The following is an 18,591-nucleotide window of genomic DNA, read 5'->3' on the forward strand; positions in this document are numbered from 1 at the left end:
GTTGTGGATGTCAGCCATGGCAGTGTTGAAGGCCAGGTTGGATAAGGCCTGGAGCAATCTGGTCTAGTGGAAGGTATCAAGGCAGGAGGGGGTGGGACTAGATGATCTTTCAGTCCATTCTGACCCCTTAACATCCTACAATTGTATGATTGTATCTCTGATAAGCCAGATACAGGAACCGATCAAAGTAACTGTCAAAAAATTGTATCAGAAATCATTGCCCTTCCAACGAACATTTTGTCAATACATGGTCAATGGAACACACGCTTCCTGAATTTACACCGGTTTGACCTCATTAATGTGTGTAAATATCTAAAGACTGGGGTGTCAACAGGATGGAGCCAGGCTCTCCTTGGCGGTGCCAACCACTAGGACATGAGACAACTGGCAAAAACTGATGCACAGTAAATTCCACTTGAATATGAGGAAGAACTTTACTGTGTGGGTGACTGAGCACTGGAACAGAGGTGTCTCTGTCACGGGAGATACTCAAGAACCACACAGACACAATCCTGTGCTAAGTGTTCTGGGATGACCCTGCTTGAGCAGGGAGGTTGGACCAGATGACCCACTGCGGTCCCTACCAACCTGACACTTCCCGTGTTTCTCTGACTTAAGCTTCCCAGTGTCAGACAGAAAACACTCAAAATCACGAGAGAAAGATGTTTGACAGAACCGATGTTTTTACTGACATATTTTGCGGGTTCGAATTTGTCTCCAGGTTGCCGACGGACCCGTGTCTTGTCCCAGCGGAGCGCCTGTGCTTTGGCAGGCTGGCAGAAACAGCCCCACTCCCGCCGCAGGCCGAGGGATCGGATCCCGAGGGATCGGATCCCGAGGGATCGGATCCCGAGGGATCGGATCCCGAGGGATCGGATCCCGAGGGATCGGATCCCGAGGGATCGGATCCCGAGGGATCGGATCCCGTCGGTGCCGCCCGCACCTCCGGGCACCGGGGCCACGCCCTGCCTCACCCCGCCCTCCCGCCTGCCTCTGGGCGCTGATTGGCTCGCATACCGCAGGCTCCGCCAGTGTCGCTCGTTGATTGGCCAGAACCGCGGTGCTCCTCGCTCATTGGCGCAGGAGGGGCGCCCCCGCCCCTTCCGCGCTGCTGCCCGGCGTAGGCGCGGTGCGGAGCCGCAGCTGCCCGCCCGCCTTTCCCATGGCCGACATGGAGCTCTTCGGTGCCCAGCAGCCACAGCAGCCGCCCGCCGGGAACGGGGCGCCCGACGGCGGAGAGGAGGATCCCGCCGCCGCTTTCCTGGCGCAGCAGGAGAACGAGATCGCGGGCATCGAGAACGATGAGGGCTACGGCATCCTGGAAAACGGCGAGGTGCCCGAGGCGCTGCAGGGTCCCGAGGGCCTCGTCGCGGGTACGCCCTGCTGGGGGCCGGGTGGGGCTGGGGGGCGAGGAGTCCCGGCTTCCCTTGTCCCTCGGGGGCGCCGCAGCCGGGCAGGGGCGCGACCGGCGGGACCCTCGCCCCGGCGCTCTGCCCGAGCGGGGCTCCGCTGCCCAGTGGTGGTCCCTGGCATGAGTCGGAGCCGTCCTGGGTGCGCTGTGCCGTAAGGTGAGCTACCTCCCTGCTCCCTAGGTTGTAGTTTGTATCCCCTGAAGATGCCTAAGGAGTGCCCATGTCCTAATGCGGACGGTGCTGATCTCGTCTAATCCAGGAGCCTGCCTGGAGGAAGGGCTTCTGAAAGCTGGATAAGTCCACCACTTGAGTTTCTGTCTCCAAAGGGGGTGATCTCAGTCTTAAACCATGAAAGCAGTTAAGCTAATGTTTAATTTTACTAAACTTTTAGCCTTTGTTCCTTGGTAACCTTTGTACTGAACGTAGCAAACCCGACACTGCAGAACCCGCGTTTGGAGGAGGGTGGGAACTGTGTGTGTTGGGACCTATAGTTAGTGTGTTTTCAGTTAGTCTGATGGTAGCTAAAGCTGCCCAAAGTAAACACTTCCCATTATGAAAGGTTTTAACTGAAGTCTGAGTGGAAGGGAGTTCATATTGCAGCACTCTCGGAAGACTTCGCTTCTACTTGTCACCAGGGCCACAGGAACCTATTTGCTCTCATGTGACATCCCTTTGTCACTGCAGCAGAATGCCACTCTTCAGAGTGAATTGAATAACTGCTCCCCAGTTCATTGTCGGAACATCTTTAGAATTAAGTCTTCATTTTGCAACCTGGTATCAGAAATTACTGGCATATCTCATACTGGTATGAGGAGACAGGTTTGTAGTATCTCTGGGAATAAAGCTCATCTAGATAAATTGGGTAATGGAGACCTTCCAGTGCTTATTTAGTGGTAGCATTGCTCTTAACGTCAGCTCACTCATAAGGTCCAAAACATATGGATTACATACTCCTGAAAAAAAAGGTGTTTACTGGGGACTATCTTGCTCCAGCACAAGAACTTGAGGACAGTTGTTATCAGAACACCATCCTGTTTTGGTATCATACATAATTTGACTTCTGTATTCTATGTATTGTGCAGAAACAGACACAATGGACACTTCCCTTCGTACTTTCAGAAGTCTTAGACAAACATTTTGCCTTACATAGGCTTTATGTTCAAAACAGACTCTGGAACATTAAAGTAGCTGTTGAAAAACTAATTTAGTTGAAAAAAAGTCTATTATTTGCCTTTCTTAGAAGGTACTTGAACAACTAGAAGAGTACACTCTCTACATATGTGCAGTGAGGACTGTTGCAAAGTGTTTGTCAAAAAGTCAGTTTGTTAAGAGCTTCCAGATAGGTTTGACATTTAAAAGTAGTTCTTAAACTGCCTTTCAAGAGTTTTCTCTCAAGTAATGTGACTCGTCATGAAATGCAAAGGTGTTATTGGAGAATTTTAGAAGGAGGTTCATAAAATAATAAATATGATCATATGATCTAAGGATCTGGCAAGTCTAGGCAGGAACTGTATGTCATCTTGCTTTCTTTTATGCCCTGGGATTGCATTTATGCTCTGACCTGTTAAATAGGCATGGGAGATGATGCTTGTGGACTTTTGGTGGTCCTGTTTTTTAAAAGAACATTGGTATCTGTTGACTGTCAGAGCCTGTACTCTCTCCCTCCATGTTACAAAGCACAGACTTCAGCCATGCAAAATGTACTGGTTCAGGCATGGTGAAAAATGATCTAATGATTTCTGTTGCCATTTGTGTTAGACATTTATCATCTGATCTGCACCTTAAATATCAGACAGTTGTAGTCTTTGGCATATTAGCTTTTTAAAATCTTCTCTAATTGAATAGGTGAATGCAAATTTCTTCTTGAATCAATGCAAGTTCTTATGTAAATCCTTAAGCATCGTGACCAGGGATTTGTGGATTTACTTTTTTTAACCGCAACCTTTTTTGAACTCCTTATTTACAGGTCTATTGGATAAGTTCTTTGTAAAATGGCCCAAAAGTAGTAACTTGGGCAGCTCTCAACTGAAGTTTGAAGATCTTGACTTCAGATATAGTGACAAGCAATCATCAGCTTCTTGAAATACACTTTAAGAATCATAGTGTCTCATCAACAAACAGTTTTTAAATTTCTGTCTCTTGATAAATTATTAGACAAATACATGGACAGAAGTGAGCTTCACGTGTTGTTAATATCAATATTGGGAATTCTGTTAATTGTTGTAATGGTGTATACTGGGTGGGTATGGGGGGAATGGCAGAATGTTGCCAAGCTCATGAGTCTCACACAGCATTGCTTCATGTTGCCATGGTCAGGGCTGGAATACTGGCCTGATCCAGTAGGACATTCATTATGTAAATAGCTATGGCATTCAAGCTGCCTGGGCATGCAAAAACCTGATCTTACTTTCCTTGGAAGAGGAAGCATAATCCCTGCTTCAGAAAGCAGGGAGTACTGTATAAATCAAGTAATGCAAAGCTGTTGCCTAGGAATTAGGAACATGAAGTCTTACGAGATTTCTTTTTCAGTGATGAACCCATGTCCATGTATTTGGAGTCCAGTTCTGACAATAGTATGTCTTGAGGTTGTATCAGTTCACTTACTATGTTCTCTGAGCAGGAGAGAGAGAGAGAGAATTCAAGTGTAAATGTGTGGCTTCCAGATACTGTAGGGCAATACAAAATCCTTGTGGCAGTTTGTCAAGTAGCTTCTTAGGGTGAATTTCATTCAAAGACAAGCAGTTATATATGTTAACAATCAAGCAAATACACACAGGTTTAATGTAGGCTGACTAATCTCAAACATTACCTTCCCATTTTCAAGCTCTGTAAGTTTTATATGAACTTGACTGAATTATGTTTCTCTATCTTCCAAAGATGTTCATGAGCCTCTAGCAATTAAGAAAATTAATTGTGTCTGGTGGTTTGTCTAGGTGTTTCATTTAATAGCCTTTCAGGAACTGAATATCAATTTGCTTGAAAATTGTTTAGAAATTTGTAGTTACCAGCACAGACAGAAAGAGTTCTTGTCTGTGACTGTTGATTTGTCACTTGTCTGTGACTGTGACTTTTTCTTAATTGTTTGAACAGCCATTGATCTGGGCTTTGCTATGCAATCTGCATCTGAGGCTTCAGAGCCCCATAAAACAGCACTGAGGAAGGTATGATAAAGGGATGGTATCTGTTTAGCTTGTATTATTGATGCTGCATTATTATGAAGTCAGGACAGAAAAATCTATTTTTTTTTGTTTGTTTTCAAGAGAATACTGTTGGAAATTTACAGAAGGTGGAAATTACAGAAGGTGTTAAATTGGAAAATTACAGAAGCTGTTATAGGACAGCAATACTACAGGTGTGTTTTAGTTCTAGCCTATTGACTATATTGAAAATGAGGGAACTAATGAGTTTTGATAAGATAGCAGGTTAGAACTAAAACACAGGAAAGAAGCACTCTTCCTGAGTTGCTTGCCTTTATTTTGCACACGGGCATGAGAATGAGTTATGGCTAGAAAAGTTACTTCTTCCCCAGGTTCTTGCACAACTATGTAAACAAAAGCTTTGTAAAAGATTCTTCTTTCTTGTCATCTTATGGGTGAGAGGTAGGTAAGAGGAAAGCATGACTGTGCCTAAAAGAAAAAGGATGGGAAACTAGGCCTTGGGTGGTGAAGTTACTTAACCTTATGTCAGAATATATTAAACTTTATGTTCTTCTGTTGCTTTAACTTGAGCTGCTAGCTCACCGAAAGTAGCAGTACGTAGAAATAGAGTACTTATTGTGTAAAAGAGATGCTGAAGGTAACTCATAAAAAATACTTATATTTTAAAACTGTTTTAAGAAAAATGTTTCAATGTACTGCAAAGCTCTGCCTCTGACTTTTCTGGTAACAGTCCTCTTTTGCATTGAGAATAAGACTTTACAGACGCTGGTGAACAAGGCTAAGCGAACTTCCTTTTAGGCCAAGAGGTACTGAGTGGTAATTATGCCAGTAGTAGCCTTCAGAGTAGTTGATCATCATTGTGGTAAACCTCTGAGGCCATATATTGACTTCTAGGACTGAAGTGACAAAATGGTTTTTGTATTTATCTTCAAACTACCCAGCCTTTTCTTTTGTAAGCTGTAGTAAATGTGGAGGGCACTGATGCTAGCTTTCTATTTCTGGCGAGCTTGGGTGTTGTATCTCCTGTGAATGCAAGGCAGCTGATATGACTTATCCTCTCCAGACTCTTCCAGACTCTAAAAAGTATCTGTGTTGCTGTATGAAAGTTCATTATTACCATATTGTCAGCATGTGTTGCAGAACTGTAGATGTTTGGGCGTGTTCATTGCAACAGTGCCCTTAAAAAGAAGAGTTTCTCTTAAGTTCAAAAGCAAACAAGAAGGAATATTGATCATTACAAACCGAGATAGTTCTAAATATGTGGATGTCAACTTCAGGAGATATGATACTGTGATAGAATTGGACAGACTCTGAAGCCAGTAGAGGCATCTCATTGTTCATGACTGGTGAAAATGTTATGATGGCAGTACCATTATTTAGGCTTTTTCAGTGGGAAGCTGGTTATGAAATTGTATGTTTCTGTGAACAGAAAAATCTGATACACAACTAGCATTGATTACTGATATGAAGGCTGGCAAACACATAGTTTTTGTAGACTTCATACAAGCATGGAGACTGGAGAGATGAAGTGAAGGAATGCTTGACTATTGGTCTTGTTCCAGTTAGCACACTTGTATTGGCATATTACAGCACGCTGGTACAGTTCTATTTCCTCTTCTGCTTGTGATATGCTCAGTCAGCATGCTGACACTGCAGCTTAATTGCAAGTTCTAGGGAGCTCAGAACAGATGGGAAATTTGTTCTAATGCTGCTAATGCTTCTGACCTGGGTGCCCTCTGGAAACACTTAGTTCAGTGTCTGTTAGTGGCTGTTTCTGTGCAGAACAAAAATGGCCCTTAGACAAACCAATGTGTTTCATCTCAGGCACAGCCTTAAGCAATGATGTTTTTCCATTTACCTGAGCAGACTACCAGCCTGAGTAGTGAAGACCATAATGAATGTTTTTTGGTGTGACAAGAAAACTTAACCATATTATCGTTGTTCTTGGAAGCATCCTCAAGATTTATGAGCCTTCTCACCCAGCTGACTTTAGTCTTTGTAAAGGCCTCCTATACCTTGCGGAGGAGTAGCAATCAGACAAAGTAGCAACCATTTCTCAGTTGTAGGAGTCTAGTTATAAAATATCAGTTTCTCATAACTGAAAAACTATTTTTTCTTAATTTGTCTTGTCCTACTAAGGTTAGTAACTATGTTCTTGGGGACTAGTATCCTCCAACTTAACTGCTATTCACGAACTGATGAATTTACAGTCCTCTCCCTAACACAGTTAATGATTGCTCTTCAGGGCTCAGAGATAAAGACTTAAAACACTTGCCTAGTTCCCTGATAAAGGAGTATGAAGAACTTCCTGTGTGCCATTCACTAGTAGTATGAAACTGGTGCATACCTAGCCACAAATAAGAGGATACAACAGCATAACTCGCTTAGTTTTAGGTTAATCAGCTATCTTTTTTTAACAAGGTGGTGCAAAATAACTTGATTTTTCTTCTTACTGTTTGGTACAGTCACTCCTTTCACTGAGTGGTGTATTAACATGGTGGAAACACTTCTGTGTGATCAATTTGTCTGCGGTGGCATTAAGGGTGAGAGAAAGGTAGTAACATGACTACTTGCTATATAATGCAGATAGATGTTATGTGGTGCTGCTCCCGAGAGATGCCCTGCTGAGATTTTGCAGTTCTTGAAAATCTTGGTGTATTTTGCATAGTCCAGAGATTTAAATAGTTTCAAAAACTTAAAAGTTTGCTTCACAACTGGCATGTGTTCCCTATGGCTGTGTTTTAAAAAGATGAAATTTTAGGGTTCTGTGGCAAAGATTTGTAGCTGATCCTGTTCCTGTGGCTCTATTGCCACTGTCACTTCAGAAATAATAATGCTGCAACTGAAGTAGGAAGCTATCAAGCATGTCATCACGGATGGTAGCAGAAAGGTGACTTTGCTAGGAATGTTAGCTATATCTTTATAGCTGATTAGGAGGTAACCACACTAGGATAAGAATTACTAAGTGTTGGCTGCAGGATTGTTAATCTTCCAGGTAGACACTAAAAAAGTGGCAGTCATCCTTCTTAACTTCAGAACAGTTGTATAGTATTCAGCTTCTAAGAGAGAGAGGACAAAGTGGGAGTAGGTTTAGAATGCAGTCTGTAGCAGTTTCTCAGCAGTATCAGCTCTGCTGTTTATGTTGTTAGAAGCAGGATCTCATGACGAAGAAATGACCTTGTATTTCTGGTTCTGCAGAATGATGGCTCACTTGGTTTTTCATGCCTGTCCAGAAAAGTGCAGGGAGAAGAAGTGTCCCTGCAGGGTATCAAGGAGCACTCACTTTCACAACTCCCACATTACATGCTCGAGTAAAGCTTTCCATACAAGTTACAGAAATCAGTAAATCTGGCTGTTCTATCCTTTCTCAAATGACTAAACAAGTCACCTCTTTACAGATGCTGTTGATGGAGTGGTTAACGGGGATGTCTATCAGGTAAGATAGAAGTATTCTGTACTTAGAATGTGCTGTTCTACTCCAAGAACTTTAACTTAATATAGACTAATACTTCCTATTTCTTGTCTTTAAATTAATTTTGTCTCATATATGAGAAGGAGCTTCTATTCTGGTAGCTCATCTCATGAAGTTGTCAATGTTCTTAGTTATGCCCCTCTTCTGAACTTAGAGGCAACTTAAAACAGCAGTTCATTTTGAAATGTGGCTTAGCAGTACATAAGCACTGTAAAGCAGACTGACAGGCTCTTTGATATGACTTTGCATTGACTTGCCACTGGCTGTTAAGCTGAAAGTGTGCTCTGATTACTTAGTTTAAAGCAGAGTTTTCAGATTTGCTTGCTCTTTAAAGATAATTCATGCATCCTGGTTGTCTTATCAAGATGGTCTTAGAAGGAATGGACTGAAAACTTTAAACATTTCTTAGTGCCATGAAGTTGCATGAAATTAAGCTGATGGCTAAAAAACTCAGTTGCAGTATGAAAACATGTTAGACAGCCAGGGAAATGACAAAAGAGGAAGATACCTTCTTTATTGATGTCAGGGAGGAATAAGGCATGCTAAGGCAATCACTGTGTTGTAACTGAATTTCACACCATGTCCAAGGCATCGTCATTGCCTGGTGTCACAGTTGGCTCGTTAGCCCTGATTAAGTGAATGCTTGGGAAGGAAGCAACATATGAGTCATTTACTTCTCCTTAGAGTTTTAAGTGAATGCTGAGCTTTGTGGAGACACAAACAGCTTTCACTGCTGCTGACATTCTTATATCCTCAACAGTACTGTGAGATTGATGAGACAACTTGTATTTTACAGGCCTTTTGTGCTTCTTGTACAACAGAAGGTAGATTGCTCCCTTTAGATGCCTTGATTTTGTGTTTGGATTTCTAAGAGACCTGTTGCTTTGGCTGATAGAGCTTCCTCTTAACGAGAAAGAAGAGACTGAATGGGCTATACATAACTTTTGTTATAGCCACCTGTAACTAGTTGGCCCTGCAGCTGGCCAGTTTATTTTGCTTTGGATGAAATGTGAAGCCTGGTGGTGTTGCACCAGCCTAGCTTCTTCTCTTTGCATTATTCCTTCATTGAGGGCTACAGGAGGTCCAAAGAGGAGCAAGGCACAGCCAAATCTGTTGTCAGCTGCAATCGATCTGATACTCTCAGGACTGGTATTTCTTAACTCTGTTGGGGGTAGGATGTAGCAATAAAAGTTGTTAAACTTGGAGTATCTTCTGTAGCAAATAGCACAATATTAATTAGCTTTGTAAATCTGGTGTGTTAATGCTAGCCCTATTAATTTCAAGTCTTTGAGATGTTATATTGTGAAAAGGATGCTAATACTCTCACTGTTTTGATGATTAAATATTGAAATGCCTCTTGTGTTATAAGCTGCATACAGCAATCCAAATTTTGTAATGTGGTATGCAAATGTCTCTTGAAGTAGACAATTAAGTTGCAAAGAATGTTTCAAACTCCTGTGCACAAAACCATAAAGAAGATTACTTTCACAGCAAATATTTAAGGTGAGATGAATTCAGAGAATATCTGGCCTACAGCTGTGTAGTGAGGTGCTAGGCATTTTCTTCTTCATTCTTCAGGCTTAGTGCTCTGGCACTTAGTGTTTGTGGCACTTGTCTTTCCAGTTGTCTTGAATTTTTGTTTGATTCCTGATTTCTGGAAGCAGTCTAGTGTTAATTTCCTTCAATCCTGCTGTAATTTGTGGCAAGATGTTTTTCTTGTTAATGGTGCAAGTGTGTTATAACATCAGATGAATGTGTTACTGGCTCAGTTCAAATGGAGCCTAATTTTATGTAGCTGGCAGGCAGTTATCTGAAATACTTGTTATGCACAAATGACTGTACTATTCCTTTTCTCTAAGGAGAGTAATGGTCCCACAGACTGCTATGCTGCCATTTCCCAAGTAGATCGACTGCAATCAGAACCAGAAAGTATTCGTAAGTGGAGAGAGGAGCAAAAGGAGCGCCTGGAGCAACTTGGTAAGCATGGTATTTGTTGAGTAACTTAGTATCAGCGTCTCTCAGGCTGAGAGAGTTGGGGTTGTTCCACCTGGAGAAGAGAAGGCTCTGGGGAGACCTTAGAGCAGCCTTTCAGTAACTAAAGGGGACCTACAGGAGAACTGGAAAGGGAATTTTTACAAAGATGTGTAGTTTATATGGGGTAATGGCTTTAAACAGAAAGAGGGTAGATTTGGATTAGCCATTAGGAAAAGATTCTTTATGGTGAGGGTGGTGAGGCACTGCACAGGTTGCCCAGGGAACTTGTGGATGCTCCATGCCAGGCTGAATGGGGCTTTGAGCGGTCTGGTCTAGTGGAAGGTGTCCCTGCCTATGGCAGAGGAGGTGGAACTAGGTGATCTTTAAGGCTTCTTCCAACTCAGGCCATTCTATGATTCCTAAGCAGTAGAATTCTGAACTGTGGCACTGCCTCTTCAGAGTCCTTACATGCTTCCTGAGTTTGAGGAGCAAGCCTGGATGAGTGTTCTAGTAAACAGACTTAATACTGGTGTGGGTGTCAGCAACCAAGTGGCTCTCTGAACCTTTACTTACAGATAAGCTGACAGAAAATGAACAGCTTTTGTAAGTTAAAAAGATGATAATAAATACTGCAGGCATTAGTACTTTATTTCAAAGGATAAAGATTACTCATTTTGTAATTGCTGAGGCCATCTGTTGTCAAATCTAATAACTAAATTAAGAAAGTAATGGATTATTAACTAAACTAAATACAGCTATCAAATGCAGTGGTACCTACCCATGGACAGCGTCTAAGAGACTACAAACTGGTGTGCTTCCCTTTTCCCTTTTTTCAAGCCTTTGCTTGAAACTGGTAGGAGAAAACCTTCTGTAAAATGTGATTCTGGATAGAGCTGACTCTTTTGCTCCTCTTTTGAGCTAGTTACAGCAGATGAGGTTGTCCTGAACTGTAGGCTGTGTGTAAAAGTACGCAGAGTGCCAGGTGTCTTTGCTTTGTCTAAGCATAGAGGCTTTACTTAAGCTTTGTTCCAGCACTGGCATGGCAAGGTGACTGTTTCTGGTTTGAGTAGTTTGCAGACCAACAGACTTACTGAATCTGAACTACTCTGCAAAATGCCTGTCCTAAACTGAAGTGGACTGCCCCAGTTACGCAGCACAGGGATTCTGTTTAGCTAATCCTTTGAACATTTGTAGTATTTAGAGTTCTCATAGCCTAAATCAGAAAATCTCCTAAACCTTATCTGAGTTGGTGAAGCAACTGTCTGCACTAGAGTGCACCCTGAGCCATCAGTTGAATTGTTTGCAAGATGCATTTGGATACAAGTGTGACTGATAAAGCAATTCTTAAATCTTCAGATGCAAACTCACGAAAGCAGGAAGCAGAATGGAAAGAGAAAGCAATAAAAGAGTTGGAAGAGTGGTATGCAAGGCAAGATGAGAAACTTGAGAAAACAAAGGCCAGTAACAGGTAAAGTTTCTCCAGCCATCAGAAGAGTTATAGTACTGGGTATGAAGATAATTGGGGAGGTAGATTAGAATACTTCTTGTATGTCCTAAGGCAATAGTCCTTCAGATCATTAAAGTAAGCGTTCCTACTACGTACCTTTTAAAGTTTTTTTAAATAATCTAAATTAAATGTCCAAAAATAGCAAGAGGAAGCATTAAGATGATGATCAAGAATTACTGAAGATTCCTTAGGACATGAAGCTTGAACATGGCCAGAAAATTTTTTACTCTACCCACTTGTTGGCATGATCCCAGCTGCACAGGCCTTCAGTGACCGCAGTTACCTACCCTGAGACTAGCATTCTTACGTGCTTTCTTTAGAACATATGGAAGTGGCATTCTAGTTAATCTTTGCCACAGGTTATGTCATTAAATATCTTAAAATCTTCTGCTGCTCTTTTTGGAAGCAGTTCAGAAATAACATGACTCCGTTCTACTAGTAAAAAACTAAATGCTGACTGTGTCTGTGGTGGTTTGAATTGTCTAGTTATGGGTCCTGCAGCAGCAACTGATGTCTTGGTTGCTGGACTAGCAAGCTCTTACACTTTCTTAGAGGTTCCCTGTGGAATTTTGACTTCAAGCTACATGAAGGTAAATGTGATAGAACTGACTTAATGCCTCTTAAATCTCTACTTCATTCTGTCCAGGTAATCATAAAGACTGCTTTATATTTTGGGAACTCACAGGCTTCAAGATGAACTGCTGTTTTGTTCATTTTGTTGTTTTGGGTTTTTTTTTTTTTTAATTGAAACACCACTTCTCTTATCAAAATGGCCATCAGGTTTATCTTAATTAAGAAAGTCCTAGGTAGACTACATCTCTTTCTAAAGGAAGAAAGGAGGCCTACACTGCCTACAGAATTATGAATTTGCCACTTCCATTCACTATCTTTTGGCTGGCCCAAGAAAGGGAAACAGGATTAGTACTACTCTAGGTTGGTGGCCAGAGCTCATGATACCCTCATAGCTTTATTATGGCCAGTGTTTGAGTGCAGGATATGGAGTCTGGAGCAGGGCTCATTAATCAAGTGTTGCACAGAAGTGTTTGGCATTCTCATCACCCTGGTGAGATCTCTTGCCCGATGGTAGTTTCTATCTTCTGGGAGTAGTCTAATGCTAACATTGGGGCTGTAGTCCTCAACTAGCTGGTTCAAACTTCTAGGATGTAGCAGAATGTCTGTGTTGCCCCTCTGACCAATGGCTTAATTGATACATTCCATGTGGTAACTGCTTTCCTGTTACAGTAAGTCTAGGTGATGCAAGGTTAACGTACTTGTTAAAACTGCCTCCAGCTGTGTTCCGTACTTCTCATCCTTATCTCTTTTCTCCTGCCTGCTTGCCTGCCTGTTGGACTACTTGCTACCTAGGGTGGCAGATGAAGCTTTCTACAAACAACCCTTCGCTGACGTGATTGGTTATGTGTATGTTGCTTAACTACTAATTCTGCTTGCTAGTCGACATGCTAATAAGCAAGATCAGAAACAGTGCTGAATGTCTGAAGGTGGCTTCTGAGTATTTACTTTTTGGACTGACTCCAGTCTGCAGTATTAAGTGCAGTTCTCTTGTATGCACGGCACAAAGCCTAGCACTTTCAGATTTAGTGATGTAGTGTACATACCACTGGAATTTTGCTAATGACTTTCATATCTTTAGACCTAAGGGTTTATGGTTGTTTCTAGGCCAGTGAACATTGCTTAGCAAGGTGCTTTGCTGGGGGTGTGGGTTAGTGCCTGCAGTTTCACATGGGTGCTGTATTTAGTCCTTCACAGAGAAGCAGTGTTTAACTCAGTAACAGGCAGTGACCACCTGCTTTGCCTGCATTTCAGAAAAATATTCAAGCAATGCTTGCCCATAAAGGTTCACAAGCCAAGGAAGGTAGAAAGGATATAAATCAGGGTAGAAAGTGTGTGTGCATATAGAAATAGGAGGCTGTTAGAGAACAGATGGAAAGTACAAGAAGGTGGTATTGGGAAATCAGTGTAAGCTGCTGGGAAGACATCTAGGAGCTGTGTAGATACTTTGCCAGCCTAATAGGTTAGTGAAAACAGAACCATGACTTTCAAGCCCCAGTGAGTATGCTAGTTTCTGAGGGGTAGAAGGATTGCAATGTTCATTGGCTTGTTCATGTATTTTAATTTCTTCCCTTAATTTGTAGACTTGAATTGAAAGATGGACATGTCACAGATTCTAAGGTGACACCTTTAGAAGGTGTACTGGTGAGCCATGTTGTGGCTTTGAGTGCATTAATATTGAAGGTTTGGTGTGAAAATCCCAGCTAACTGTAGGTGGATGTAAACCAAGACTTGTGAAATGATGGATTTACAGGTGGTGTTTTCTGAAGTCTCCTGGAGTTGGTTTTGTTAGATTTTTTCAATAAAACCCTTATTTTCATATGTCCAGTGCAAATGTGCAGTGTAAGTGCTGCATAATAAAACTGGCTGCCTGTTTCTTGAATGTAGGCTAAGCTACTAGTGCATGTTCAGCCAGCTAATCATCTGCATTAAACTCATTCTCATTTTCTATATCTGACTTAAACTTTCTCTCCTTGTTTCTTTTCTTCTCTTCACCTTTAAGCACAAACATAAATCATCCTTGCTACAGCCTAGAACAGTTAAGTAAAAAAATCTTCACTGCCCCTTAAAAGTGTCATGTCACATAAAGTAGCAATGTTGTAGTGATCCTTGTCTTCAGTGGTGTCTGTAACCTGATCATCCCTGTGAACAGTGCTGAACCCTCATGGGAGAGTCATTTTCACTGCTTTCTCTGTACTGCTTGTTGGAGTAGATGGATTTGGTTTGATCTGATGCTTATTGCTTCTGCACTCAGGCAGCTACCAGTGCCCCACAGTTCATGTAAACTAGATGCTGGAGTGTTATCCCTGCATTGAAGCAATGCTATTGGCAGCATAGAAAAGCCAAAACAATACAGCTGGGAAGCAACTGGCACTATCCAGTACATAATGTACAAAGCCTCCATAGAGTCTCCTTAGGGTGAGAACAGGGGCAAAATGTTTATTCTGTGAGATGACCTCAAACAAGTCATCTCCTCTGCCAAGATATGCTGTAGTCTATTGCACTCACAGGCAGGGGATTCATGACTTAAATTCCGTATGATTCATGCTGCTTCACTACAGCATTGGGAATCATCATCATCATTTATGATGGCCTGTAGGCCTTGGGGCTGATTTAAATCCTCAGATGGAATCTGTTTAAGACATGCTTGCAGGCAGTTGTACATTTCCAGTTGGCAAATGTCCAGTATAAGCCATCAAGTGGCAGAGGCTTAACTAGTTAAGACCTGGGCATTTCTCCATAAATAAAATGCCTACATAGAAGTACTTTACTTCCTGGAAGCTTGTGTGGTGACTCCTTAGACAAAGACTCAATAACTATTCTTAAAACCAAACACCTGTATTCCAACATTTTACACAATCCTCTGCAATCCTCAGCACTGCTTGTGCATAGCATACTACTGCAATCTACTTTCATCTCCAGGATTGGGGCAGTGGGAGCTTGAGTGGCCATAATGTCCACAAGCAGCTGTCAGGTCACATTTCTTATGAAACATGCTGAAAGAAACTGCATCCTGTAAGAGGGAAGGAGTGCCTTATATGCTGGGCATTAACACAAGGTGCATTGCATTGCTTTTAGGGCAGCTGAAGAAGCCTTTGTGAATGATGCGGAAGAAGTTTTTCTGGGCACTGAGTGGGAACGTGTGGCTCAGCTCTGTGACTTTAATCCCAAGTCTAGTAAGCAGGCAAAAGATGTGTCCCGCATGCGTTCAGTCCTCATCTCACTCAAGCAGGCTCCGCTGGTTCGCTGAAGCAAAGCTCAATGGAAACACTACAGATGCAATATCTTAACCTTACTCAGAGAAGCTATGTTTGCAGTAATTTGATTAATTGTTTCAATGTGTTTTTTTTGGACCACATCATGATGTATCTAGAGCTGATCATTGTTTGATTGCATGTTCTTCCTGATGTTTCCTTTCTATGTCTGAAATGGGAGAACCTCCAAAACTGTAGTCTCTGTGCTGTTGTGCACTGAGGTGTCATTTCCCACATTACTGATATTAAAGATCTGTTAAACAGCAAAATGTGTTGACTTTGGATGAATTAAGAAGGTCTCCTCCTTCCTTTTGACAGAAGGTGTTTGAATTCAAAGTGTGAGTAAACATTTCTCTTAATTGCTAGTGATTTCACCTTGCTGGTGATTGTCCAGCCAGCAGTACTTCTGGTCTCTGCAAGGCTGTCCTCCTTGTTTGTTTAAGCTTGCTTAAAGCTCTTGAGAGCTTTAGTTTAAAAACTGCTCCCCTATCCAATTTATCACACTAGACAGAAGCTCAAGAAAACTGAAACAGCAGGCTTGTTAAGGGGCTTATCTTGCTTCCAGTGGGACTGAGGACACTGCCTTACACAGGTAAGCAGTTGTTCTGTATAGTTTTCTTCTGTCACTGTGTAGTTTTCTGCTGTCACTCTGGCTCCCTATCTCAGGCTCAACAAAAAGTAGAGGGCACTGAGTAGTTAAGACCTTTGATATTCTACTGCTTACTCTGTTCTGCTGGGTATTCAATGTTGTCTTCATGTGCAAAGATGTGTGGTGTAGAGGCTGTTCACCTGTTTTTGAACTGTGTCCTTGTCCTCACTGACCTTTGCAGACACTTCCTCCCTCTAGGGTGGTGAACTGGAGAGCTGGAGAGCAAGAGAAGGGCAGACTTGCTCTTACTGCTGCTCATCTGCAGGTCGGAGCTCTGTCTGCCAAGGTGGTTGAATCTGAAACAAACTGATCTAGAAAATGTCTGCTCTGCTTCCTTGGCTCACCCAGCATTCACAGGAGCTGTATTCTAGCCTTGCTCTGTTAAACCTTACCTTAGCTGTCTATCTTCTAAAACTAATCTGTTCAATCTTCTACATTATTGCACCATGTTTATCAAAGACACAGCATCTTAATTGGTGTGTCGCATAATTGCTTTAATACCTTTTATGCACAAGCTGGAAGGTTAGTCCAGGCAGTTAGAAAAGGGTTGCACATGCAGACTAAAATGTACTAAGGCTCAGGATGTTGCTGCACAGCAGCTGTCTTATTAGCAGCTATGTCCCCTTGGTGGGTAAGATAGTGAATAAATGGTTTCCAGTTGGGCTGCAGTAGTTAAAACTGTACCTTAGTGTTGTCTGTAGTGATGGGAGCAACTCTCATGTTTGCAAGTGTGTTCGCACGCTACTGATGGGTGGTGATGACAATGATAGTAGATTAAAGGTCTGGAAGCTTGATTCCATGGAAGATTAATGCAAGAAGATACCTTCTGAACTGCACAAGGATATGGCAGGTGAGTCCAACAGGACTGAAGCACAGAGCAAGTCCACAGAATACTGATACTTGTTGCTAGCCTTGACCAGTTATGCATTCACCTTTACTGAAAATTTCCTTTTCGCTGCTCACTCAAAAGCTCTAAAAACAAAGGCTTTCAAAATGAGCTGATAATTTAAAGTCCACTACGTTAAATATACAGTCCTTAAAGTATTCATATGAATTTAGGAGAATTTGAAAGATCAACAGGTTAGAGGGGTTCATGCACACTGAATTATGGTATTTATTGATCACCTTACAGAATATTTTATCTTGCTATGGATGTGGTTTAGAGCTGAAATCCAAGAAAATGGGCAAAGACTCAAATTCAAGGCCAAAGCAATGTTACAGAAGTTAAAGCAGTATTTTATATGCTGTGTTTGTAGAATCTAAGAATGTGTTTGCAGGTTTTTTACGTATTTCATCTTGCTGGAACACTTAAAAATGCAGCTCTGTGGTTTCTGATTACCTCTGCTACCTCTGATGCAGAGATTTTGCAGATTACGTCTTCTGCCTTAATTTTATATTCAAGTATGCTAGCTCACTGTCTCCTTTATCAGTGCTGTCACGAAATCATAGACTGGCTATGGTTGGAAGGGACCTCTGGAGGTCATCTGGTTCAACCCCTCTGCTCAAGCAGAACCACCTAGAGCCTGTTGCCCGCGACCATGTCCAGACAGCTTCTAAAGACCTCCAAGAAGTGAAATTCCACCACCTCTCTGGGCAACCTCTGCCAGTGCTTTGATACCTGTACAGTAAAGAAGTGTTTCCTACTGTTCAGATGGAGCTTCCTGTGTTTCAGTCTGTGCTCAGTGTTTCCTGTCATAGCACAAATGAAAAGAGCCTGACTTTGTCTTCTTTGCACTCTCGCTTCAGGTACTTACATACATTGATAAGATTCCCCCGAGCCTTCTTGTTTCCAGGTTGAACAGTCCCAGCTGTCAGCCTTTCCTCACAAGAGAAATGCTGTAATTGCTTTATAATCTTTGTGGCTTTGTTGAACTCTGGTGTGCTTATGTCTCTTGTGTACTGGGGAGCTCAGAACCAAACCCAGCACTCCTGGAGTCAGGACGTTTTCTGTGTCTGAGATCTATTTTAGATACTTAGACCTTGTGACACAGCAAAAGAATACGCAGGTTTATTTGGGAAAATCAATGCCCTTGTCTGTGTTTCTAAACATTTGTTTTCTTCAGAGGTCAGCATCTGTCACTTGGTTTTGTGACTTCATGTGACAATTTTGTGCTACCTCTGGCCTTAGCTGTGCATGTTCAATCCTGTTTACTGGCTTTAACTTCCCACTTCTACTGCTTATCTCCATAGCACTAGTCAGTGGAATCTGGAAAAAAACCTGGACACTTCCTATCCTTCAAACATAATCCCAGCTGCATGTGCATGAAGACCTCATGCAGTATTGAGAGAGAAGCTGCGGACTTGCTGAATACATCCTGGTATAGAACTTGCTTTGTTTAGCTTCTGATCAGGTGGCAGCCAGCAGCCAGGCAGTCTGAAATTACAATAAGCATTTGTAAAGAGGAATGGGGATGGAGAGGTCATGGGTTTACTGGAAATCAGGGAGCCTGAAAACAACAGCGCTGTGCATTCATCCTCAGCCTGTGGAACATGGGTAAGTTTTAAGCAGCCATAAAACAACATGGTGTGGCTTAGCTGTTTCTTGCTGATTTTTTTTTTTTCTGAGCAGCCAGTTAAGAGGGTAACATACAGATT

General features: G+C 42.2%; 1 protein-coding gene across 3 annotated transcripts; it reads left to right on the top strand.

Moving 5' to 3' along the window:
* The first annotated feature begins 1,104 nt into the window (after positions 1-1,104).
* Positions 1,105-15,616, top strand: CLTA (clathrin light chain A). 3 transcript variants are annotated; one of them, XM_048292555.1, is made up of 7 exons: positions 1,106-1,373; positions 7,969-8,006; positions 9,902-10,019; positions 11,373-11,484; positions 12,889-12,942; positions 14,096-14,131; positions 15,172-15,616. In XM_048292555.1, exons 1-7 carry the CDS (start codon positions 1,163-1,165, stop codon positions 15,341-15,343), a joined length of 741 nt encoding a protein of 246 aa, XP_048148512.1. In that variant the 5' UTR covers positions 1,106-1,162; the 3' UTR covers positions 15,344-15,616. The 3 variants fall into 3 exon arrangements, with proteins under 3 accessions (XP_048148513.1, XP_048148512.1, XP_048148514.1); XM_048292556.1 differs by lacking the exon at positions 14,096-14,131 and having other exon boundaries at positions 1,105-1,373; XM_048292557.1 differs by lacking the exons at positions 12,889-12,942; positions 14,096-14,131.
* The last annotated feature ends 2,975 nt before the right edge of the window (positions 15,617-18,591 follow it).

This window comes from Corvus hawaiiensis, chromosome Z (assembly GCF_020740725.1).
Source record: "Corvus hawaiiensis isolate bCorHaw1 chromosome Z, bCorHaw1.pri.cur, whole genome shotgun sequence".
Taxonomy (NCBI): domain Eukaryota; kingdom Metazoa; phylum Chordata; class Aves; order Passeriformes; family Corvidae; genus Corvus; species Corvus hawaiiensis.